We start from the raw sequence: 26,461 nt of genomic DNA, 5'->3' as shown, positions 1-26,461 counted from the left end.
ACAAGCCCAAGTAATGTAGAATTTCAGAATTTAGAATTCTAGGAATTTAGAATGTTAGAATTTAGAATTTTAGACGCTAGAATTTAGAATTTTCGAGTTTAGAAATCAAATTTTGTTTTATCGAAATTTAGAATCGAATTTATAATTTATTTTTAGAATGTAGAATCTTAGATTTTAGAATATAGATTTTAGAATTATATAATTTAGAATTTAAGAATATTGAATTTAGATTTTTAGCATTTAGAATTTATTTTTTTTTCTCCTCAAGAAATGGCTACTCGGGGCCTGGTAGGTGGCGATGGAGGTAAGGTGTCTGCCTTGCAAGCGCTAGCCACGGGAGGACTGCGGTTCGATCCCCGGGGCCGGGTAGGAGGCGCTGGAGGTAAGGTCTCTGCCTTGCAAGCACTAGGCAAGGAAGGACTGCGGTTCGATCCCCCGGCGGCCCATATGGTCCCCCCAAGCCAGGGGCGATTTCTGAGCACATAGCCAGGCGTAACCCCTGAGCGTCAAATGGGTGTGGCCCCCCCCCCAAATAAAAAAGGAATGGCTACTCATCACACTCTGTTTTTTGTTTTGTTTTTTGGGCCATACCTGTTTGACGCTCAGGGGTTACTCCTGGCTATGAGCTCACTGTGGAAGGAACCACGGTCCGTCCTAGGCTAGCGCTTGCAAGGCAGACACCTTACCTCTAGCACCACCTTCCTGGCCCCTTCTGTCCATAGGGGTTCCTGGATACAAAGTGTGAACATCCTATGGTGGTACCTCGGTGCTCCGTCACACAAGGCACCATACTCTGCTTGAAGCATGAAAATGGCCAGATAAAACTCTTTAGCATACCCTTTATCTCTAGATTATGCGTTCTTTTAGGATTTTATAATTTAGGATTATTGAATATAGAATGTTTAATTTTAGAATATAAAATATAGAATTTTAGAATTTAGAATTTCAGAATATAGAATTTCGAATTTTTAAATATGAAATTTAGAATTTTAGAATTCAAAATTTTAAAATTTAGAATGATAGACTTTAGAATTTTATGAGTTAGTATTTTAGAATATAGAATTTAGAATCTTAGAATTTGAAATATAGAATTCAGTATTTTAAAATTCAGAATTTAGAATGGCCAGGCAAATGCCAACTCTTGTGACCCCACAAGCCCAAGGAATGTAGAATTTTAGAATTCAGAATGCCAGGAATTTAGAATGTTAGAATTTAGAATTTAAGATTCTAGAATTTAGAATTTTTGAGTTTAGAATCAAATTTTGTTTTATTGCATTTTAGAATAGAATTTATAATTTCCTTTTAGAATGTAGAATCTTAGATTTTAGAATATAGAAATAAAAATTCTAGAATATAGATTTTAGCATTATAGAATTTGGAATTTAAGAATATGGAATTTCAAATTTTAGAATTTAGAATTTAGAAGTTTAGAATTTAGATTTTAGTACATAGTTTTATAGAAGTTAGAATTTTAGAATTTTGAATTTTAGAATTTAGATTTTCGAATTTAGTATTTTAGAAGTTAGAATTTTAGAATATATAATATAGAATTTTAATATATGGCATTTAGAATTTTAGTATTTGGAATTTTAGAACTTATATTGTAGAATTATGACTTTAGGAGTTAGAATATTAGAATATAGAGTATAGAATATAGAATTTTAAATTTAGAATTTAGAATATAGAATTTAAAATTTTAGAATATGGAATTTAGAATTTTAGAATTAAGATTTAGAAGTTTCAAACAGAATTTAGAATGTTAGAATATAGATTTTACTATTTTCGAGTTTAAAATTCAAATTTTGAATCATGGTATTTTAGTATCGAATTTAGAATTTACTTTTTAGAATGAAGAAACTTATATTTTAGAATAAATATTTACGATATTTAGAATATAGAACTTAGAATTTTAGAAGTTTAGAATTTAGAATCTAGTATTTTAGAATATAGAATTTAGAATTTTAGGGGCCGGGAAGGTGGCGCTAGAGATATGGTGTCTGCCTTGTAAGCTCTACCAAGGAACAGACCGCGGTTCGATCCCCCGGCGTCCCATATGGTCCCCCCAAGCCAGGGGCGATTTCTGAGCACATAGCCAGGAGTAAACCCTGAGCGTCAAACAGGTGTGGCCCAAAAACCAAAAAAAAAGGATTTAGAATTTTAGAAAATAGAATTGGAATGTTAGAAATTAGAATTTAGAATTGTAGAATATAGCATTTAGAATATTAGAATTTAGAATACAGAATTAAGAATTTTGGAATTCAGAGTTTAGAATGTTATTATTTTAGAATAAAATGTAGAGATTTATCAATTTAGAATTTTATTTGATTTTTTATGGGTTTTTGTGTTTCCTCTATGGATTTTTGACCACAGCAGGTGACGTGAATTGGTTTCACCTGGCTATGGACTCAGAAATTGTTCCGTGTTTTGGGAACCAAATGGGATGCAGGGTCATGAAACCACAGTCTGCCCTTGGCTGGCACTGGCCAGGCAGATGCCAACACTTGCGCCCCCACCAGCCCAAGTAATGTAGAATTTTATAATTTAGATTTCAGAATGTTAGAATTTAGAATTTAAGACTCTAGAATTTAGAACTTTTGAGTTTAGAAATGAAATTCTTTTCATCGAATTTTAGAATAGAATTTATAATTTACTTTTTAGAATGTAGAATCTTAGATTTTAGAATATAGAATTAAGAATACTAGAATATAGATTTTAGAATTATGGAATTTAAGAATATGGAATTTAGAACTTTAGAATTTAGAAGTTTAGAATTTAGATGTTAGTATTTAGTATTTTAGAATTTAGAATTTTAGAATTTAGAATTTTAGAATTTAGATTTATAATTTAGGATGTTAGAAATTATAATTTTAGAATATATAATATAGGATTTTAGAACTTAGAATTTAGAATTTTAGGATATAGAATTTAGAATTTTAGAATTTAGAATGTAGTATTTTAGAGTTTAGAATTTAGAATTTTAGAGTTTAGAATTTTAGAATATAAGATTCAGAATTTTAGAGTATATAATTTAGAATTTTGGAGGTTAGATTTTTAAAATTTAGAATACACGTTTTGATATATCAAATTTTAGAATCAAATTTAGAATGTAGTTTTCAGAATTTTGAATCTTATAATTTAGAATATCGAATTAGAAATGTTCAAATTCAGAATTTACAATGTTAGAATTTTAGAATAAAATGTAGAAATTTATCAATTTGGAATTTCCTTTGATTATTTATGGGTTTTTGAGTTTCCTTTAAGCATTTTGGGCCACAGCATGTGACGTGCATTGATTTTACCTGGCTATAAAATCAGAAATTGTTACGTGTTTTGGGAATCAAATGGGCTGCATGGGGTATGAAACCAGAGTCTGTCCTTGGCTTTCACTGAAAAGACATTGCCTAAACTTGAACGACCACACTGGCACAATTTTTTTAGAACTTTACTATATTAGTTAGAATTTTAGATATTTGAAATTTGGAGTTTAGTTTTCTAGTAAACTGGAATTTAGAATTTTAGTATTTTGAATATTAAAATATGGAAATTAGAATTTTAGAATTTAAAAATTTGAATATGGAATTTAGAATTTTAGAAGTTAGATTTTAGAGTTTAGAATTTAGTATTTTAGAATACACAGTTTTAGAATTTATTATTTCAAATTTTAGAATATAGAATATAGAATTTTCAATTTAAGATTTAGAATATTACAATATACAATTTAGAATTTTAGATTTTAAAATTTTAGAAATTAGAATTTTAGAATACAGAATTTAGAATTTGAGAATATATAATTTAGAATTTTACAGTTTAGAATTTAGAATTTTAGAATTTAGATTTTAGAATTAAGAATTTAGTAATTTAGAATTTAGAGTTTTAAAATTGGAATGTAGAATATAAGAATATCGAATTTAGAATATTAGAATTTAGAATAAAAAGTATAGAATATTGAATTGTAGAATGTAGAATTTAAAATTTTAGAATATGTAATTTAGATTTTTAGTGCTTAGAATTTAGAAATTTAGAATTTAGATTTTAGAAATAAGAATTTAGTAATTTAGAATTTAGAGTTTTAAAATTAGAATGTATCATATTTGAATATAGAATTTAGAATTTTAGAATATAGATTAAAGAATTTTAGAATTCAGAATTTTAGAATATAGAATTTAGAATTTTAAGGTTTAGAATTTAGAATTTTAGAATATAAGATTCAGAATTTTAGAATTTAGAGTATAGAATATTAGAATATAGAATTTAGAAAATTAGAGTTTGAAATTTAGAATTTTAGAATATAAGATTCAGAATTTTACAATATATATAATTTAAAATTTTAGAGTTTAGAATATTAAATTTAGAATACAAATTTTGATTTATCAAATTTTAGAATCAAATTTAGAACTTAGTTTTCAGAATTTAGAATGTCGGAACTTTAGAATACAATGTAGTATATAAAATTTAGAATTGTAGAATATAGAATAAATAATTTTAGAATTTGGGATTTAGAATTTTAGAATTAGAATTTTAGTTTAGACTCTAATATTTTTTTTAGTTTTGGAAACCCAATGGGATGCAGAGTCATGACACTGCAGTCTGTCAAGGCTGTCACTGGCCGGGCAGATGCTAACCAATGTGCCCCATAAGCTCAATAAATGTGGAATTTTAAAATCTAGAATTCTAGGAATTTAGAATTTAGAATGTTAGAATTGAGAAGTTTAGACTCTATAATTTAGAATGTTCGAGTTTAGAAATCAAATTTTGTGTTATCGACATTTAGAATCGAATTTATAATTCACTTTTTAGAATGTAGAATCTTAGATTTTAGAATATAGAAATAAGAATTCTAGAATATAAATATTAAAAATATAATTTAGAATTTAAGTATATGGAATTTAGAATTTTAGAATATGGAATTTAGATTTTTAGAATTCAGAATTAAGAATTTTAGAATTTAGAATTTAGACTTTTAGAGTATAGAATTTAGAGTTTTAGTATTTAGAATATAGAAATTAATATTTTAAACGTTAGAATTTTAGAATATAGAAAATAGAACTTTAGAATTTAGATTTTCGAATTTTCCAATTTAGAATTATATAAGTTAGAATTTTAGAATATAGAATTTCGAATCTTAGAATTTAGAATAGGAATTAAGAATTTTAAAATTTAGAATGTTAGAATTTTAGAATAAAATGTAGACATTTATCAATTTAGAATTTTAGTTGGTTATTTACGTTTATTTGTGTTTCCTTTATGGATTTTGGGCCAGAGCAGGTGACATGAATTGGTTTAAACTGGCTATGGACTCAGATATGGTTCTGTGTGTTGGGCACCAAATGGGATGCATGATCATGAAACCACAGTCGGTCCTTGACTGTCACTGGCCAGGCAGATGCCAACACTTGGAACCCCACAATCTCAAGTAATGTAGAATTTTAGAATTTAGAATTTAGAATGTTAGAATTTAGAAGTTTAGACTCTAGAATTTAGAATGTTCGAGTTTAGAAATCAAAGTTTGTTTTATCGCATTTTAGAATCGAATTTATAATATACGTTTTAGAATGTACAATCCTAGATTTTAGAATCTAGAAATAATTCTAGAATATATGTTTTAGAATTAGAGCATTTAGAATTGAAGAATATGGAAACTAGTATTTTAGATTATGGAATTCAGAATTTTAGAACTTAAAATGTAAATTTTAGAATATAGAATTTTAGAATTGAGAATGTAGAATTTTAGAATATAGAATTTAGAATTTTAGAATGGAGAGTGTAGAATTTTACAATATAGAATTTAAAATTTTAGAATAAAGAATTTAGACTTATAGAATTTAGAATGTTAAACTATAGAACACGGGTTTTCACACTAAGGCCCGCAGGCCACATGCGGCCGGCAGAGGAGTCTGATATGGCCCGCCAGCAGTGAGCGCTGTTTGGTTGCTAAGATACCTGCCAGCATATTCATTCAGTGTACATCCAAATATCAGGAACCATGCACTCAAAATGGTAACCATCTTTGGTAGCACTTATGCCTGTGAACAGACTTTTTCAAGCATGAAACATCTGAAATCTCCAACCAGATGATGATTAGCTGATGCCCACTTGTATCACTAGTTACAGCTGGCAGTGACAAATATGGAACCGGACATTGACCATCTCTTTAGCCAAAAGCAGGCCCAGAGTTCCCATTGAAATACTGGTGCGTGATCTGTTTATTTAAAAATGGTTTTCATTTTATTTATATAAGATATGTGCAGTGTGAGTAGGAATTAGTAGCTCATATAGTCCGGCCCACCAGTTCTGTAAGGGACCGTAATCCGTCCCCCACATTAAACAGTTTGAAGACCCCTGATACAGAATATAGAATTTAGAATAAAGAATTTAAAATTTTAGAATTTAGAAGTTAGAATTTTAGAATATAGAATATAGAATTTAGAATTTAGAATTAAAATATAGAATTTAGAATTTTAGCATATGGAATTTAGAATTTTAGAATTTAGAATTTCTGAACTTAGAATGTATAATTATAACATATAGACTTTACAATTTTAGAATATGGAATTTAGAATTTTAGAATTAAGAATGTAGATTTTAGAATATAGAATTTAGAATTTAGAATTTTAGAATTTAGAATGTAGAATTTTAGAATATAGAATCTAGAATTTTAGATTTCAGAATTTATAATTTTAGCATATGAAATTTAGAATATTAGAATATAGAACAGAATTTTAGAATATGGAATTTAAATTTTAGAATTTTGCATTTGAAATTTTACAAGTTAGAATTTTAGAATATAGAATTTAGAATTTCAGAATATGGAATTTAGAATTTTAGAATTTAGAATTCAGATTTTGAAATATAGAAATTAGAATTTAGAATTTTAGAATACAGAATGTAGAATTTTAGAATATAGAATTTAGAATATGGAATATAGAATTTTAGAATTTATAATGAGAATATAGAATTTAGAATTTTAGAATATGGGATTTAGAATTTCAGAATCTAGAATTTTAGAGTTTAGAATCTAAAATTTTAAAATATAGAATTTAGAATTTTAGAATATATGAATTAGAATTTTAGAATTTAAAATTTAGAATTGTAGAATATAGAATTTAGATTCTTAAAAGTTAGAATACAGAATTAAGAATTTTGAAATTCAGAATTAGGAATCCTAGAATTTTAGAATAAAATGCGGCATTTATCAATATAGAATTTCTTGTCATTATTTATGCGATTTTTGTGTTTCCTTTGTGGATTTTGGGCCACAGCAGGTGACGTGAATTGGTTTCACCTGGCTATGGACTCAGAAATTTTTCCGTGTTTTGGGAACCCAATGGGATGCAGGGTCATGAAATTGCAGTCTGTCAAGGCTGTCGATAGCCTGGCAAATGCCAACTCTTTTGCCACACAAGCTCAATTCATGTGGAATTTTAGAATTTAGAATTCTAAAAATTTAGAATTTAGAATGTTAGAATTTAGAAGCTTAGACTCTAGAATTTAGAACGTTTGAGTTTAGAAATCAAAGTTTGTTTTATCGCATTTTAAAATCGAATTTATAATATACGTTTTAGAATGTAAAATCCTCGATTTTAGAATATAGAAATAATTCTAGAATATATGTTTTAGAATTAGAGCATTTAGAATTGAAGAATATGGAAACTAGAATTTTAGATTATGGAATTCAGAATTTTAAAACTTACAATGTAAATTTTAGAATTTAGAATTTTAGAATTGAGAATGTAGAATTTTACAAATAGAATTTAAATTTTTAGAATAAAGAATTTAGAATTTTAGAATTTAGAATGTTAAAATATAGAACACGGGTTTTCATACTAAGGCCCGCAGGCCACACATACCTAGATATGTCTTTCTTTCCTTTATGAACACCATCAATGATCCCGAGTCCCCTAGGCCTCCATCCTCCATTATTTCATATAATTAAAACAATGTAACTGTGTATAAAAATATGAGATAGGACCTGGGTTGGTAGCACAGTGGTAGGACGTTTACCTTGCATGTGGCTGACCAAGACATAGGATTGATCCCTGGCACCCCATAAGGTACCCTGAGCCAGGAGTGATTTATGGGCACATAGCCAGATATAACCTCTGAGCATCACTGGGTGTCCCCAAAATAAAAAAATATCAAAAAAGAAGGGCAATTCTTTTTGGCCTTTTGAATGGGAACTTATCTGGGCCTCTTTTTAGGGGCTTTAGCTAGACCACTTTAAAATACAAAGAATTTCATATACAAACTCCTTGTTGATTCTTAACTTTGTTTATGCCTCAGGTTTTCTACTATAAAATGCTTTTAATTTGATAAAAATATTTTATTTATGTGTGTCAAGAATCAGTATGTATCTTTCCAGTTGTGTTTTAAAAAACAGCTTAATATATATTTATATATATGTATTTACTATTTATATATATTTCATCAAATGCAAACTACTGAACTTGGAATAGGAACATATAAGGACCAACAAACATGTAGTATTCTGAATTAGTACACTGTTCACGCAAAAGCATTTTAGGTAGGTTTGGTTCCTCATAAAGTATGAAAAAATGCAGTGTGAAAAAGAGCAGAACTAGTCGATTTTAAATAATTCAACTGATCAATTGACAGAATAAAGGAAGGAAAGAAGGAAGGAAGGAAAGAAGGAAGGAAGGAAGGAAGGAGGAAGGAAAGAAGGAAGGAAGGAAGAAGAGGCGGGGCCCCAGCAGGCTCCAGTAGGCCCAATAGAATGGCGTCAAATATCTTCGGACCCACCAAAGAACCTCAGAACGCTCCGAAGAGGACCAACTCCCCAGGAGGGAAAGGGAGCAGCATCTTCGAGTCGCCTGTGCCCCAGTAGCCTTCACAGTGCCTAAATCCTCCAGGGGGGAAGTCCAGCGACATCATTGGCTCCCTGATGACCATTTTTGCACCCTTGGCTCACCCAAACAAACCCAAGGACCATTTGTTCATGTGTGAAGGAGATGACCCCCAGCCTGAACCAACAGCTGCAGCTAGTTCAGCACCTGGAGAAGCACCGGCCCAGGCAGCATACAGCGTCAACACTGAACCCATGCCAGCTCTCCACAGCCCTGAGCCCAGGCTGGGGCCCCGGCCTCACTCCCATAACAGAGTTCTCAACTCGCCCGGAGGCAAATCCAGCATCTCCTACTGACAAGCCAGAGGCCCCGGCCTCCCACTCTCAGCCCAGACCTCACCTTCTGGATGCCTGGGTCCCTGCCGTCATTACTGGGGCCTGCCCAGGCCCCCGCAATTCACCTTTCAAGTACCAGAACCCATTGGCTCCTCTGAAATTCGTTCCTCTGAAGAACTGGGGGTGGCGGTGAATGGGGCCCCATCTTTGCTGCTCCCACTGTAGCTGTTGCCTCTATTCAGAGTTCTCCCAATCTCAGTCATTGTGGGGAGGGAGCCAGGACACTTGGAGTTCCCCGGGGATGACCCAAGTTCCATGTTCTTGTCCTGTGAGCAGATCTCCTGAGCCAGGACTACTCAAGCTGGTCCTTCTCTCTGAGCCTTGTTTCCTTGCCTCCACAGCTGGCAGCAAAACCCAAACTTGTCGGTGGTCATGGGATGGTACTTGGTCCTTGTTGCGTCAGAGGCCACCCAAAATCACATTATTGAAGATCCTGAGTCATATGGCCAGCTAATCTCAAATATTGAATAATAAAGGAGGTAAGATTGTATAAAGGAGCAAGGAAAGCCTGTTCAATAAATGTTTCTGAGAAAACTGTCAGCCACATGTATAAAAATCAAATCAGACCCCTCTCTAATAACTTATTCAAAAGTCCACTAAATGGTTTGAACATATCCATAGCAGATCTTACCCATACATTATCATGAGGGAAACAGAGGTAGAAGTTTTTATGAACTGAATCTGACACAACTCTTTTGATGGACATTCTGACGTTAGAACCTGAAATATGATGTCACAAGCACTTATTGAGATGTCAACATATCTCACAACATAAAGCTGATTGTGATGTTGAATCATGTTCTAAGTGGTTCGAAAAATATTCTCCATTGTGACTTCAGAATCATAAATTATGATGTCACACTGTAAAAAAGAATGTCTATTCTGAATTCAACTTCTAGAAATATAGGGTCACAATCAGAATCTTAAAATGTTTCAAAAAATAAAGCCAATTGTGATGTCAGTTTCAATAAACATGTTCAAACAAGTTAGAAAAATAAGGTCCTGATGATCAGAGTCATGAGTTATGATGTTACAATTGTGTGCAAAATCATTTCCATTTTGACTTCAGAGCCAAAATCTGAAGTCACAGAAACGAATTCTGATGTCAAAATGTTTCACAACATAAAGCCAATTTTGCAATCATAATCGTGAATCATAATCACACCGGTAAAAAATTGTCCATTAGGAATTCAAAATTATGAATTGTAATGGTATAGTGGTTTCAAAAATAATATCCATTCTGACTTCAAAAACATGAATTATGATGTAATATTTGTGTGCAAATTAAATTTTATTCAGACGTCAAACCTGAAACATGTCAGTAGTATCAATAATATCAAAATATTTCACAACATAAAGCCAATGGTGATTACACATCTTTGAAAACTAATGCCAATTCTGACTTCAGAATCATGAAATAGGATGTCCCATTGGAGTGCAAATTAATGTCCATTCTGTCTAAAGAACCCCGAAATACCACAACAGAAGCACATATTATTACGTTGTCAAAATATTTCACAACACAAAGCCAATTTTGATGTAAGAATCATGACTAATGATCACATTGGTTTTTAAAATTAATATCTCTTTTGTCACAGAATCATGAATTAGGATGCCATAGAGGTATGCAAAGTAATGTATATTCTGACTTCAGAATCCAAACATATTATGTCACAATGACCTATTTTGATGTCAAATTGTTACACAACATAAAGCCAATTTTAAATTCTGAATCATGATTTATGATCACAGTGGTTTGAAAAATAATGTCCATTCTGAATCAGAATGGACACATTCTGAATGCTGTCACAATTATTATGTCAATACTTTTCAAAGACAAAAGAGAGGAAGGCTGGAAGGTCCAGCTCACGACATGAAACTCACCACAAACAGTGATGAGTGCAGTTAGAGAGATAACTACATTGAGAACTATCATGAAAATGTAAATGAATGAGGGAAGTAGAAAGCCTGTATAGAGTATGGGTGGGGGTAGGGTGGGGAGGAGGGAGATTTGAGACATTGGTGATGGGAATGTTGCAAGGATGAAGGGGAGTGTTCTTTGCATGACTGAAATCCAACTACAATCATATTTGTAAACTAGGTGTTTAAATAAAGATATTAATTAAAAATAAAATAAAACAATTTCACTCTCCTCCCAAAAAAGAAAGATCATGTATATCACAGCTTCTAGAACTGAAAGACTAAACTTCTGTGGTTTATAAACCATCCTGTCTCTGGTATCCCGACTCCCAAGAAAAAGACAATCAGTACTCATAATTTCTGAGGGCCCAGTCTTTGATTTTCTTCAACTGTCCAGAGATTAATGTAACTGCCCATGATTATTGAGTTAGTGCTCAAATGAGCAGTGCAGGAGGCCTCAAGACCATATTTGGCAGACTCAAGAGAAAATATAATGCAATGTGGGGAATTTTCTAGTTATGTATGTTATGTTATGTTATGTAATGTTATGTAATGTATATGTGTATGACTTACTATTGTTATATTATTATGCTATGTATGACTTACTTCTGTACTGTTTCCTGAACTATGTCATAGAATGGTTTTCTTATATTGGCAAGAACAAATTTTGTTCTTCTTCTTATAGTTTCTTTTAGAATTTTAGAATATAGAATTTTTAATTTTAAAATTTAGAAATATAGAATAAATAATTTCAAATTTAGAATGTAGAAATTAGAAGTTATAATTTTAGAATATAGAAAATAGAATTTTAGAAATATAATTTAGAACTTTAGAATACAGAATTTAAAGGGTTAGAATTTAGAATTCTGAATATAGAATTTAAAATTTTAGAATTTAGAATTTAATTGAATTTCAAAATAGAATTTAGAATTTAGATTTTAGAATTTAGTATCTTAGAAAATAGATTGTGGAATTCAGCATTTTAGAATTTAGAATTTTAGAGTTTTAGGGTAAAATGTAGAGATTTATCCATTTAGAATTTTTAGGAAACAAATGGGATGCAGGGACATGAAACAACAGTTTGTCTTGGCTAGCATTGGCTCACATGCCCAAGTAATTTAGAATTTTAGAATAGTAGGTATAATTTAAGATATTTGGAATTTTAGAATTTAAAATTCTAGGAATTTAGAATATAGAATGTTAGAATTTAGAATGTAAGAATATAGAATTTGAATTTTAGATTATAGGATTTAGAATTTTAGAATATAGAATTTAGAATTTTAGAATTTAGAATTCTGAATATAGAATGTAGAATTTTAGAATTTAGAATATGTGAATATAGAATTTATAATTTTAGAATTTAGTAATTTAGAATTTTAGACTTTAGAATTTTAGAATTTATAATTCAGAATTTTAGAATATAGAAGTTAGAATTTTAGATTTTAGAATTTAGAAATTTTGAATATAGATTCCAAATTTTCGAATAAAGACTATAGAATTTGAGCTTAGAATTTTAAAATTTAGAATACAAATGTTGATTTATTGAATTTTGTAACCGAGTTTAGAATTTAGATTTCAGAATTTAGAATCTTAGATTTAGAATATAGAATTAAAAATTTTAGAATTCAGAGTTTAGAATTTTAGAATTTTAGAATAAAATGTAGAGCTTTATCAATTTAGAATTTTATTTGATTATTTATGGGTTTTTGAGTTTCCTTTATAAATTTTGGGCCACAGCCGGCTACGTGCAGTGGATATACCTGGCTATGGAATGAGAAATTTTTCTGTGTTTTGGGAACCAAATGGGATGCACAAGACCAACTAATATAGAATTTTAGACTAGTAGGTATAATTTTAGAGTTTAGAATTCTAGGAATTTAGAATATAGAACGTTAGAATTTAGAATGTTAAAATATAGAATTTGAATTTTAGAATATTGAATTTAGAATTTTAGAATATAGAATTTAGAATTTTAGAATTTAGAATTCTGAATATAAAATTTAGACTTTTAGACTTAAGAATTTTAAAATTTAGAAATTAGAATCAGTATATAGAATATACAATTTTAAAATTTAGAATATAGATTTTGGAATATAGAGTTTTAGTAATTAGAATTTTAGAATTTAGAATTTTAAAATATAGAATTTAGAATTTTAGAGTTTAGAATTAAGAATTTTCGAATATAGAATTTAGAATTTTAGAATTTAGATTTTAGAATTTAGAATATAGTACTTTAGAGTTTAGAATTTAGAATTTTGTATTATCAAATTTTAGAATCAAATTTAGAATTTACTCTTTGGAATGTAGAATTGCAATTTTTAGAATATAAATTTATGAATTCTAGAATAGAGAATTTAGAATTTTAGGATTTGAATTTTTAGAATATAGAATTTTAAATTTTAGAATTTAGAATTTAAAAATTTAGAATATAGATTTTAGAATTTTAGAATTTAGAATTTTAATACTTCGAATATTAGAATGTAGAATTTAGAAGTTTAGAATTTAGAGTATAGAATTTAGAATTTAGATGATAGAATTTAGAATTTTAGAATATAGAATTTAGAATTTTCGAATATAGGATTTAGAATTTTAGAATATACAATTTAGAATTTTAGACGTTAGAATTTTAGAAATAGAATTTTAGAATATAAAATTTAGAATTTTAGAATTTAGAATTTTAGAGTATAGGATTCAGAAGTTTAGAATATAGAATTTAGAGTTTGAGGTTAGAATATTAAATTTAAAATACAAATTATGATTTACCGAATTTTAGAATCGAATTTCGATTTTAATTTTCAGAATTTAAAATCCTAGAATTTAGAATAGAGAATTAAGAATTTTATAATTCAGAATTTAGAATTTTAGAATAAAGAATTTAGAATTTACTTTTTAAAATGTAGAATCTTACATTTTAGAATAAATACTTAACATTTCTAGAATATAAAATTTACAATTTTAGAATTTACGATTTAGAATATTAGAGTATAGCATATAGAATTATACAATATACAATTTAGAATTTTAGATTTCAAAATTTTAGAAATTAGAATTTCAGAATATTGAATTTCGAATTTTATAATATAAAATATAGAATTTTAGAGTTTAGAATTTAGAATTAAGGATGCTAGAAGTTAGAATTTTAGAATATAGAATAGAGTTTTAGAATTTAGAATTTAGATTTTAGACTATAGACTCTAGAATTTTAGAATGTAGAATATTAGAATTTAGAATTTAAAATATTAGCATATGGAATTTAGAATCGTAAAATTTAGAATATTAGAAGATAGAAGACAGAATTTTCCAATATAGAAACGGCCTAGGTCTCCTAAGGTGGGGTCCAAAAATGACGAGGGAGGTGGATGTGTTTCAGCATCTCAAAGAGAGCCGAACCCAGGTCTCACTCGGCCATCGGGCCTGGATTGGCAGCTTCTGAGCTGGGTGGGTCTGGATTAGGGAGTTTCCGTGGGGGTGGGAAAGGCCCATCCTGGCGGGGGCCAGGTGGCGGAAGCAGGAAGTGGGCCAGCCCTCCCGAAGCGCCTCTGTGGCGTCCTGACCCCTGACCCCACGCTGACCCCTGACCCCACGCTGGTGAGCGTCCCTTTTGGCGTCTGACGTCGCAGGAGAAGCAACTCGGGAGGTAAGAGCCTCTGGTGGCGTCCCTGGAAGTCAACCGTCTGGAGGACATTTTCTGAAGGTATTTGCTTCTTGGAGGCCGTTGCGGCAGCCTCGGGAGGGAGTCGAGGGGGTCACCAGAGCCCTAAACCGACTGGCTGCCACGGGCCAGGCACTCCCCGCCTCCCGTGTCTGCAGGAGGGGCAGCCATGTTGAGCTCACGCTGGCTCGTTTGGGGCTTCCTGGGACGGTGAGCCGCGGGCGTTGGCCGTTGGCCGAAGGCCGCACAGCCCAGGAAGGACGAAGGCCAGGCCGCAGGCAGGCCAAGGGCCCAGGGTTAGTGCTGTGGAAAATGCTGGACATGTTTAAGCACTTGCAATGTTTTCCTTGAGAAGAGTAGCGAGCTGGTTTGTTTTTGAACTTGGGGGTGGGGTGGCATTTTTCCATTTCAGACTTGAAGCTGTTGACTGGTATCAGCTGCAAAGGAAAGGAGATATCCGAAACATCCGTTAGGGGGAGGCCTTCCACCCGTCATGCCCGGGACTCACTGATGGCTCTTGGCTATAGGGCATGATGGTATTGATTTGGATGGATCATGTGGCCACTAAAGTGGGGTTGGCCAAGGGGACGGGAGACAAGGAAAAAAACCGAGAAGGCTCCAATTCCCTTACTTCAGTTGGAATGGGACCCCCTTTATTGATTTCATATTGAAGTTTATTTCGAGAAAACTATAAAAATGTGCTTGATAGGGGCCGGCGCGTAGCACAGCAGTAGGGCATTTGCCTGGCATGCTGCCAATACAGGATGGACCTGGGTTTGATCCCAGCGCTCCATATGGTTCCCCAAGCCAGGAGTGATTTCTCAGCACAGAGCCAGGAATAACCCCCGAGTGCCTCCGGGTGGGACCCAAAAAGAAAAGTGTTTGATAATGATGGACGATATGATGACCAAATGGAGCTTCACTTAAGATATCTTGTCAATACCAGATTTGATCGGTTTTCAGTAATCTGCACGAATTCTTTTGCTCTGCAGGTGCCCTCCCAGAGGCCCCTGTTGCAAAGGTCAAACAATTGCTGCTTATTTGGTTTGTTAATTTGAGCCACACTCTGAGGTGCTCAGTCTTTCCTCCTGGCTCAAGGATCACTTGTGGCCAAGTTTGAAGGATCCTCTGTGATGTCAGGGATCCAAACTGTGAGGCAAGTGCCTTCACCAAGCCCCGTACTATTTCTCTAATCCCCAAACAAATTCTACTCAATGGACTTGAACTTTCTGGAGCCAGTCTCTATCATGACTGTTGCAAGGTCTTGAAAAAACACTTTTTCCATTGCATCTTGAAATGGAAAGGGTTATTATTTTAGAATTCTGCTTTAATTCTGGGGCTTGTGCCACCTGTTGGACATTATTATTTTGCAGATACCATGAGCACACTGCCTTCCATTCTTGGAAGTTTATTTGAAATAGTTAACAGACACCCGCGTTGTAGAGTTGTGATTTGTGGTAAGATTCAAGAGTGCCACGGGCTAATGCCAGCCGGGTTATTATTTTAGAATTCTGTTTTAATTCTGGGGATTGTGCCACCTGTTGGACATTGTTTTTGCAGATACCGTGAGAGAACTGCCTTACATTGTGTACTTGCCTTTTTCCCTATTACACTGTTTACTGGGTTATTTTTATTTTTATTCTCTTTGATTTTTGGGCCACACCCAGTGGCACTCAGGTGTTATTTCTGGATCTGTGCTCAGAAATTGCTCCTGGCAGGCATGGGGCACCATATGGGATGCCTGGATTCGAACTAACGTCGGTCCTGGGTCAGCATCTTGCAAGGCAAACACCCTGCCTCTGTGCTAAGTCTCTGGCCCCTGATTACTGGATTTTAATGGCTCCATTTTGTTGTTGTTGTTTGTTTTGGGGCAACACCCTGTATTTACTTAGGGGTTAGTTATTCCTGGATCTGCACTCAGGAGTCACACTGGCAGGCTACATGGACCATGTGGGATATTGGGGATCGAACCAGGGTCAGCTGCATGCAAGGGAAAAGTGACAGCTGGAACTAGGTCATAGATATGGTTTCACAATGTGATTGGTGGTATGACATTCATAGGTCTTGATTTTCTTTAAAGGAGCTATTGAATGGGGAAAGCTCCTGGTCCTCTTAAGCAGCTGAGCCATGGCAACTTGGCTTCAACTAGGACTAAGGGATAGTTACTTGAGCATCACCAGGTGTGATTCTTGATAAAAGCTAGCTCAGAGTAAGTCCTGAGCTCTGTATAACCCCCCCCCAAAAAAAACAAAAGCAAACCCCAAAACAATGTAAATGGTTTACTCGTCTGCTCGGGACATAGGAGTGAGGAGCCGTGTGTTGCTGAGCATCGAACCCAGGCCTCTTGCAAATAAAGCATGTGTGCTCCAAGCCCTTTAACTTTTCTCTCCAGTCCAGGAAAACTTACTTAGAAATTAGGGGAGATGTAAGGACAGAGCAGGAGAGCCCAGGATTGCATTACTAGGAATGGATATTATTACAGTCTCACTTTTTCTTTATTTTTCTAGTGCTCCAAAAAATGAGTGAGCCATCAGATAAACAGAGTGAACCATCAGCTCAACAGAGTTCCCTGCATGAGAACAAAGCAGATGAGAATTCTCCTGAGAAAAGCTCTCAAATCAGGCAGAAGCAATCGGTATGATGTATATGATTTTTGATGGTGTGGTATTTGAGGAGTTGCCAAATGGGCATAGGAGTCACTTGCGTCATATGACTGACTCTTGTTCAATCATTGGCTCCATAGATAGTCTTCCAAGGTCTGCCAGGTGTGCTCGCTGAGCACTGCTAGGGTTGACATCAAACCCTCAAATACATATACATATACACAAGATAAAATAAAGGAGAACTTTCTTATGATTTGGGACATAGAATTTCCTATGGAAATTGGCCTGTGTATTGGGGGCCACTCAGATTATTTCCCTCTACATATCTTGAAAGGGAGACTTTCTGCCCTGAGCATGTTTTCTACATATTCAAAACAATTTAGATTGATGATGCTCAGCTCTGAAAGGAAGTGTTAGGGCTGGATAGTTTACATCACAGTTTACCTGGCTTTTGATTTGGGGTCACATTCAGCAGTATTTGTGTTCTGCTCCCAGCTCTGTGCTCAGGGTCTCTCGTATTGGTCGTCTAGGGAGCCTGTCATTCTGGGAATCAAACTAGAACATTCTGCATGCAAAATCTTTTAAAATTTTTTAGCTAACAACTAAATATTACCTTGTTATATTTCTTTTACAGTTCTATACAGATATATATATCCTACTTGATTATTTTCGCACTGTATTTCTTCATTCAGAAACAAAGGCTTCTTTGCAAAGTATTTTTGTATCCATTGAAAATCAGATTAAATATTTTTGTAGGTAAAACATCTGCCTCCTTATCACTGAGGCAAAACTGATAGAAAAACTACAATATACAGGAATAATCATAATGATACAGTGTAATATAAAAGAAAATCTATTTTTGCTATGAATACATTATTTTTGTTTCATAACAGCAAATTCAGCCACAGTTAAAAAACCTGTCATTTGAAAACCCTGGACCGAAGATGACCGACTTTGATCTTGTACCCAGAAAACTGAAAAAGAAAGCAAAGATGTCAAAGAAGAATGAGGATTTTCCTGAGAAAAACGAGTAAGATTATGATTTATTATATTTGATTTGTGGGTTTCTATAACCCACAAGTACTACCACTTTACTAAACACATATTTTGTTTCTAGAAGCGTTTTGGTGGAGTCTTCAGGATTTTGTATATATAGTTTCATGTTATTTCCAAACAGTGAGAGCTTGACTTCTTCCTTTCCTATCTTGATGCCTTTGATATCTTTTCCTTGCCTAATTGCTATGTTGAATAGAAGTGGCCAGAGGGAGAAACCTTGTCTTTTGCCATATCAGAGAGGAAAGGCTTTTAGTTTTTCTCTATTGAGTATAATATTTGCCATGGGCTTGTAGTAAACGGCTTTGACTGTATTGAGAAAAGGTTCAGAGATTTTTTTAGCATTAGTGAGTGTTGGAGATTATCAAAGTATCTACATCTGTTGATGTAATCTGTGGCTTTTATTTTTCCTTTTATCGATATGGTATATTACATTGATTGGCTTGTGTATGTTATACCATTCTTGCGTCTCTGAAATGAACCCTACTTGGTCATGGTGTATGACTTTTTTGATGAACTGTTGGATCCCATTTGCTAGGATTTCGTTGAGGATCTTTGCATCTGCATTCATCAAGGATATTGGCCTGTAGTTCTCTCTTTGGTGGCATCTCTGTCTGCTTTTGGTATCAGGGTGATGTTAGTTTCATAAAAACTATTTGGAAGGGTTTCTGTTTCTTCAGTTTTCTGAGCAAGCCTGAAAAAGCAGTAGGTCTTCTTGGAAGGGTTGAAAGAATTTGTTAGTGAATCCATCTGGGCCTGGGCTTTTGTTTTGGGGAAGATTTTGATTACCATTTTAATTTCCTTAATACTGATAGGTCCGTTGAGAAATGCCAGATTATCTTGGTTCAACCTTAGAAAATTATAGGAGTCCAAGAATGTATACATTTCTTCCAGGTTCTCTTCTTTTCTGGCAAAGTTTCTCAAAGTAATCTCCCATTACCCATTATATTTCTGTAGTGTCCGTACAACTTGATTTCTGAGGTACTATTGTGAATGGGATTTTTTGGTAAAGTCTCTTTATTCTCTTTCATCTCCCCTTTTTCATGTCTAATTTGAATTATTAACCTTTTCTTTCTTTGTGAGTCTGCTAGTGGTTTATCTATCTATCTGCTAGTGTATTTGGATTATTAATCTTATAATTTGGAGTATTAATCTTCTCTTTCTTTCTTTATGAGTCTGCTAGTGGTTTATCTATCTGTCTGCTAGTGGTTTATCTATCTATCTATCTATCTATCTGCTAGTGGCTTATTTTTCAAAGAACCAACTCTTGCTTTCATTGATCTTTTGGATTGTTTTGGGTTTCATGTTCATTAATTTCTGCTCTGAGGTTCAGTATTTTCTTCTGTCTGCCTATTTTTGGGTCATTTTTTGGATAATGTTACAATTTTAAGCTGTTTTATTCATAAGTTATAAATATTTTAAATTTTAAAGTTAATTATGTAGGCTCTTCTTTCCTGATGAATGCTTGCACAATGCTATACATTTTCATCTTTTGCTTTTTGCTGTATTCTACACGTTCCGCTAAGTCTGTCTTCATTTTTATTTGTTTCCAGGAATCTTTTGATTTCCTCTTTGATCTCATCTCTAACCCACTCACTGTACAGTAACGAGCTGTTTAATTTTCTGGTCTTAAGTTTCTTTTCTGTGTCTGTTTGTAATTGACTTGTAATTTCAGTGCATGATGATCTCAGAATGTAGATCTGATACAATTTGTATCCTCTTGAATTTATGGAGTTATGTTTTGTGGCCCAGCATACGGTCTGTTTTGGAGGATGCCCCATGTGTATTGGAGAAGCATGCGTGTTTAGCTTTTTGTGGCTGAAGAGCCCTCTACATATATCGACCAAGCCACTCTCTTCCATTTCTGCTCTCAAAGCCCATATATCCTTGTTGAGTTTCAGCATGTTTGGCTTATCAAGGCGTGACAGGCTGGTATTGAAGACTCCCATTATTATTATGCTATTATTAATGGTTTCTTTCAAATCTATCAGAGGTTGTTTTAAATAATTGGCTGGCCTCTTATGGGTGCATAGGTTTAGGAGTGTTATTTCCTTTAGTACATATCCCTTGATTAAGAAATGGCCATCTATATCTCTTCAAACCGTTTTCAGCTTAAAGTCTGTGTTACCTGAGTTTAGTATGGCCACCCCAGATTTTTAAGGGCATTGTTTGCTTGTCCATTGACATTGAGAGAGATATTTATCATGGGATTAAGTGTCCTCTTATTTATTGTAGGAGTTTGGTGTGTTTGTTTGGTCTGCCTTGGCTCAGAGTAGATCCTTCAGCTCTTATTTTAAAGTTGGTTTTGAGTGTGTAAATTTTCTGAGCTGTTGTTTCTTCATGAAGCTCTGTATCCTTCCTTCAAACCTGATTTCAAGTCTGTCTGGGTGAATTATCCTTGGCGAAAGATTCATTTCCTTGAGTTGTGTCTCTATATCTCACCATTGTCTTCAAGTCTTGAGAGTTGCCTGTGATAAATCTGCTGTAAATCTTGAGGATGCCTCTTTGTATATAATTTTCCTTTTTGGATCATGCTCCATTTAGTATTCGATCTCTCTCTGTGGTTTTCATCATTGTGACTACTATGTGCCCTGGGTAATTTCTTTGTATCTCTTTTAGCTGGTACTCTTTCGGCATCCAGAATACTATTCCATACACTCTTTAGTTCTGGAATTGCTCAGCAATGTTGTCCTTGACTGTTGGTTATTCAACTGGGTTTTCTTCCTGGGTCTCTGGGACCCCAGTTATTCTTATCTTGTTTCTATTGAAGTTTATCATCATCTGTTCACTTTCTTTTTGTTTGTTTGTTTGTTTGTTTTTGTTTTTCGGGCCACACCCATTTGGTGCTCAGGGGTTATTCCTGGCTAAGCACTCGGAAATTGCCCCTGGCTTGGGGGGACCATATGGGACACCGGGGGATCGAACCGTGATCCTGCTCCTTGGCTAGCACTTGCAAGGCAGACACCTTACCTCCAGCACCACCTCGCCGGCCCCATCTGTTCACTTTCTTTGAGAACTTTTTCATCCTCTTCTATTGTATAGAGGTGGTATGCAGCTCATCTTTTATATCACTGATTCTGTCCTCAGTGGCTGTTCCTCTGCTGGCGAGGCTTTACAGTGAGGTTTTCATTCCACCTACCATGTTTTTCAGTCTGGATATTTCTGTTTAAATTTTTCTCACTTCTACTCTCATATCCTCTTGAGTCTTCTGGTCTGTTTCTTCCATCATATCTTTAAGTTTGTTGAACAGTTCTCTCTAAAATCCTGATCAGAGAGGTTATGTTGTTGACATGTGTTGGGTGGGTCTCCAGAACTAGGATCTTCAGTCACAAGGTGTGGTAGGGTTCTGTTTCCCATTGTGAATTTTGATATATGGTACTGCTATTAAGTATCGTGGTACAGCTCCTCGACTGGAAGAATGCGCAGCCATGGAGCAAAGCAGAGTGGTTGTGCTCTTGCTGGTCTCTCACTGAGCTGAACACTAACTGGGGCTTTATTTCCCCCAAACTCTGCCCCAGTCGACAGGCAGCTAGGTCTGGGTTCATGTACCCATAATGGAGGTTAATCCAATCTTTGACCACTGCTCAAGGCTGTGATCTTGCTGTTCTCACACTCGGATGAACTTTAACTGGGAATTTTTTAAAGCTAATTTTGTTTTTATTTATTTTATTTGTTTGTTTTCCTTATATTCCACCTATCAGTGGAGTCATTTTTTAGCAAGAATAATACTTTTTGTTCAGTTTTTGTTTAGTCTTGTTTGGGCCACACTCAGTGGTTCTCAGGGTTATTTTTGGCTCTGTACTCAGGAATCACTCTTGGCAGGCTCAGGAAACCATATGGGATGCTGGGGATCAAACTTGGGTTGGCCACATGCAAGGCAGGCACCTTATCTGCTGTACTACTTCTATGCCCTCAGGGTAATACTTTTTTATCTTCCTTCCTCCCACCGATCCTTTCCTTCCTCCCACCCTCCCTCCCTCCCTCCCTCCCTTCCTTCCTTCCTTCCTTCCTTCCTTCCTTCCTTCCTCCCACCCTTCCTTCCTCTCTTCCTCCCTTCCTCTCTTCCTCTCTTCCTTCCTTCTTTTTTGGTTTTCAGGTCACACCCGACAGCACTCGGGTTACTCTTTGTCTATGCTCAGAAATCGCTTCTGGCGGGCTCAGGGGACCATATGGGATGCCGGGATTCGAACCACTATCCTTCTGCATGCAAGGCAAATGCCCTACCTTCATGCTATCTCTCCGGCACTCAGGGTAATACTTTTTAAGTTCATTCATTTTGTTGCCAACGATAGGATTTTGTTTTATTTTTATAGATGAGTAGTATTTCCTTGCACAGTATTTGTTATTTACTTATTCATTCATTAGTTAATAAACACTTAGGTTTCCTCTGGCTCTTGGCTATTCTAAGTATTGTGTCAGTGAACCAGGGAGGTGCATTAAGCTCTTGGTGTTTTTATATTATACAGGTGCGGGCTCAGAATGGGAATAATTGAGTCATATGGGAATAGCTTTGTGAAGCTATTCACCCTCAATGATGGATCTCAAGTCCTGATTTCTAATAGGAAAGCAAATTGCAGAAGTAGAATATGCACAGGGAAACAAATGCATGAGCAGCCATCAGTAAAATCAGGCAATGGTATTGTTTGCTAGTTTCTATTTTGATTTTTTTGGCTACACTCTGTGGTGGTCAGGGCTCTGTGCTCAGAGATCACTCCTGGTGGGCTTGGGGAAAAATATGGGGTACTGTGTTTAGCGTCTTTGTCAGCTATGTGCAAGGCAAGCACCCTGCTTGCTGTATTATCTCTCTGCGCCGTATTTTCTTTCCTCTTTCCTTTTTAAATTTAGACACATGGTTGCTCATAATCAGTTATTTCTGGAAATTAATATTCTGACACCATTCCATGGCAAGTGTAACATTCCCTCAACCTTGTCATTAGTTTCTGAATTTCCCCAAAGCCTGACCCTTCCTTGGCTTAGTATAATTTAATATTGTTTGGTACAACTAAAGGATAATGGAATTATAAAAAAAACTAAAAGAAAATGTATGAAACTTGTTCCATCTCACAATGGGGTAGTTATGGAATTCTCTGAAGGTTTACTAAGTTGTCTATTTCTTGTTGACCATTCTGTCACTGACTTTTGTTTCTTGAGCTAATGTGATAATTTTACATCTAATACTGATGTCCTACTGGGACATCAGTATTAAAACTATGGGGTGTCTGTGCCGTGGATCCGGGACTTTGAGGATCTGTGGAGTTGGGCCGATGGCTCATATGGCAACAGTGTTTGTTCATGGCTATGGTTACCAGGACTTTTGGAAGTTTAGAAGCATGCTGGGATGGGGGTAAGGGTTTGGAAGGGGAGGCAGCCTGCCCAGGCTCCAAAGTATCCCTGGAGTTGTCATTCACAAAACAGTAATACCTGCAGTTTTCGGCAGCTAGGAATCTCTGCCGTGTAGTGCAAAAGTGGTGAAGCTATACCATTTGTCTAGCAGTAGTTGTAGGGTAGGTATATCTGTGTGTGCATATGCCAGGGCATTAGCAGAGCCAAGGACGTGTCCCAGAGTGCAATCAGCTGTGAGGTTTTTTTTTTATATCCATGAGTTTTTGCTACAGCTTTGCTTCTCTTTCAAGAGCTAGATGAGTCTTATGTCATTGGCCACCTGGGGAAACATGGCTGGCTTCCTTCTGTTAAAGAACGAAAGAAATAGCATAATTTAGTATGGACTATTCCAGCAATGAACTTTTGGGGGAGTGGGTTGGTGCTCAGGAATTCTAGCAATTCACCACGATCTGGGTTCAATTTTAGGAACCAATGTTAGGAATGAGGTACTACTGGAGGCCTGCAGAGTTGGGGGATTACTGGGACTACACTGCACAGTGCTTAGGGTTTTTCTGGGGCTCACTAATGATGCTTGGGAACCATGATCCAGTTAGGATCTGCATGTGCAAGGTACTGCCATCCACATTTCCAGCTTTCTGCTTGTCCGATTTTAGGGAAGGTGTCAGAGTAAGAAATGGTCTAATTAACCTTTGTGGGTATAAACATTGCCCAGTATGAAGTGCCCCACTTGATGACAAGCCTGGCTGGATTTCTCAGGACATCCCTGCCCTCCAATGCTCTACAGTACTCTGGGTCAGCTCTGTTGCATAGTGTCAACACTATGTGGCACCTTCCCTGTCTCTTCTGAGACCTGGCACACCACATCATGCAAATCTTCTCTCTCTCTGCAGACCCGAGAGGAAATATGACGAGAATGGCAAGCTGATCAGCAGTGGCCTAGACCTGTGTGATTGTCTGGATAAGAACTGCGTGGGCTGCTTCTACCCCTGCCCCAAGTGCAACTCCAGGAAGTGTGGGCCCGAGTGCCGCAACAACCGGTGCTGGGTATATGATGACATAGTTGATGAGTCCGGGGATGTCGTCAGTACCCTGCCATTCAGTGACCGAGAGTAGGACTGCTCGTCCCCACCCCATAGCTCCCTGCTCCAACACACTCAAGTTCATGTCTGTTTCCTCTTGAGGAGTTCTGGAGTGAGTGGGGGGGGGAGGGAGTGCTGACCTACGTTCTCTGGAGCCCTGGAATTCTGGAGTTTTCTTTCTGTGACTTCAGATCTCTTCACTTGACCTGAAAGTATCGTTAGAAATAGGTTTTTACTTCTGTTCTTGACAACTCTCTGGGCTTTGGCCTTCTATTAAGCACACTTTCCTTTACTGTTTTAAGATTTCTTAATATAAATCATTTAAGTTAATTTGTTTTGTAACTTAGATTTTTGTGCAGTTTCTTCTCTTTATTTTTTTGCAGGGCTTCCAAGTGATTCAGGGGTACCTGATAAACTACCACCATTGTAGTTCTCTCGCAACTGGGCCATATGGTTCAGTGCAAGGGCCTGAGGACACAATAGTATTCAGAGCCATGAGGGCCCTGGGGAAGTTTGGGAGGCCATGCAGTACCAGGGTCAGGTACTTATCACCACTGTGCTATCTCTTCAGTCTCAAATTTTTTAAAGTTTAAATTCACACTTGAATATTTCCAGTCTCTGAAACAAGTTTTTCTTGCAGAAAGATAAATTTGCTTATTATATTACTTATTCAGTCTCCTGCCTAACACTCCTGCTAACTCCAAAGTACGATTTGGAATTTTTAAAGAAAAGCAAAACTTTGTGACTGTCCTATGAACTCTCTCTGTCTCTGTCTCTTTCTTCCTCCCTCCCCTTCTTTTCTCCCTCACTTTCATTCTTCTTTCTCTCAAGGTCAAACTTGGTAATTCTTCTATTCAGATTTGTATCTAATTTTAAAAATAGAGAATCCAGAACTTGAAAACCCCCCTAGCCAGTGTAGTATTGTTGGTGATGTTTTGTTTTGTTTTAAGATAAAAATTTCAGGATTAGTAATTCAGAAGCATAGTTTTCAAATGGAGAAACTTATTACACAAAAGTATGTCTGTGGTATAAATGCTGGTGGAGAAGCATTGGTGGAGAAGCACACTTTGTTTTTTCTAGTCTGATACTTAGTAGGAGATACTGATACTGCTGGTTGTGGGATCACACTTTGAGAGACCCTCTTGTAAGCTACATTAGACACATAGTTAATGGATGCATTTAAATAAAGGTCGTTTGTTTGTTGATGGCTGTTTTGTTTTTGTGCCACAGCGTGCTCGGATTACTTCTGGCAGTGCTTGAGGACCATATAGGATAGTGGGTATTGAGCTCACGTTGGCTATGTTCAAGCCCTAGCTGCTGTACTACTTCTCCAGCCCCATTTACTTTACCACCTGAGCTCTATTTCCAGCCCTGAGAAACTGAACCAAAGTAAAAAAAAGGTTATAGAGTTTTCAGTTTCTTTTCCCTCCACTTTCTTATTGCAAATGCACGTAGATTTGCACAACTGCACGTGGCAGGGAAGATGCCTGATAGTTTTGGGCTTCTTGGGACTGTGATTTGAGACTAGGGTCCTTAAATCCAGCTGTGATGATAGTCCTCTTGTATGTATGGCAGAGGAACTGTCCAAGAATTTACTGGGTTTTCCCGATTTCAC

The 26,461-nt window shown here is 35.2% G+C and overlaps 1 protein-coding gene and 1 pseudogene across 1 annotated transcript; both read left to right on the top strand.

Annotated features, from left to right (window-relative positions):
- Nucleotides 1-270: 270 nt before the first annotated feature.
- On the top strand, nt 271-9,208 carry LOC126000561 (jupiter microtubule associated homolog 2-like; annotated as a pseudogene).
- Nucleotides 9,209-15,106: 5,898 nt separating this feature from the next.
- On the top strand, nt 15,107-24,880 carry LOC126000560 (ARL14 effector protein-like). The gene is made up of 4 exons (XM_049767785.1): nt 15,107-15,236; nt 17,276-17,403; nt 18,265-18,401; nt 24,658-24,880. Exons 1-4 carry the CDS (start codon nt 15,107-15,109, stop codon nt 24,878-24,880), a joined length of 618 nt encoding a protein of 205 aa, XP_049623742.1.
- Nucleotides 24,881-26,461: the final 1,581 nt, after the last annotated feature.

This window comes from Suncus etruscus (assembly GCF_024139225.1).
Source record: "Suncus etruscus isolate mSunEtr1 chromosome X unlocalized genomic scaffold, mSunEtr1.pri.cur SUPER_X_unloc_15, whole genome shotgun sequence".
In the NCBI taxonomy this organism is placed as follows: Eukaryota; Metazoa; Chordata; class Mammalia; order Eulipotyphla; family Soricidae; genus Suncus; species Suncus etruscus.
Note: the sequence above shows the minus strand (reverse complement) of the source record. Positions and strands in the feature narration are given on the sequence as shown.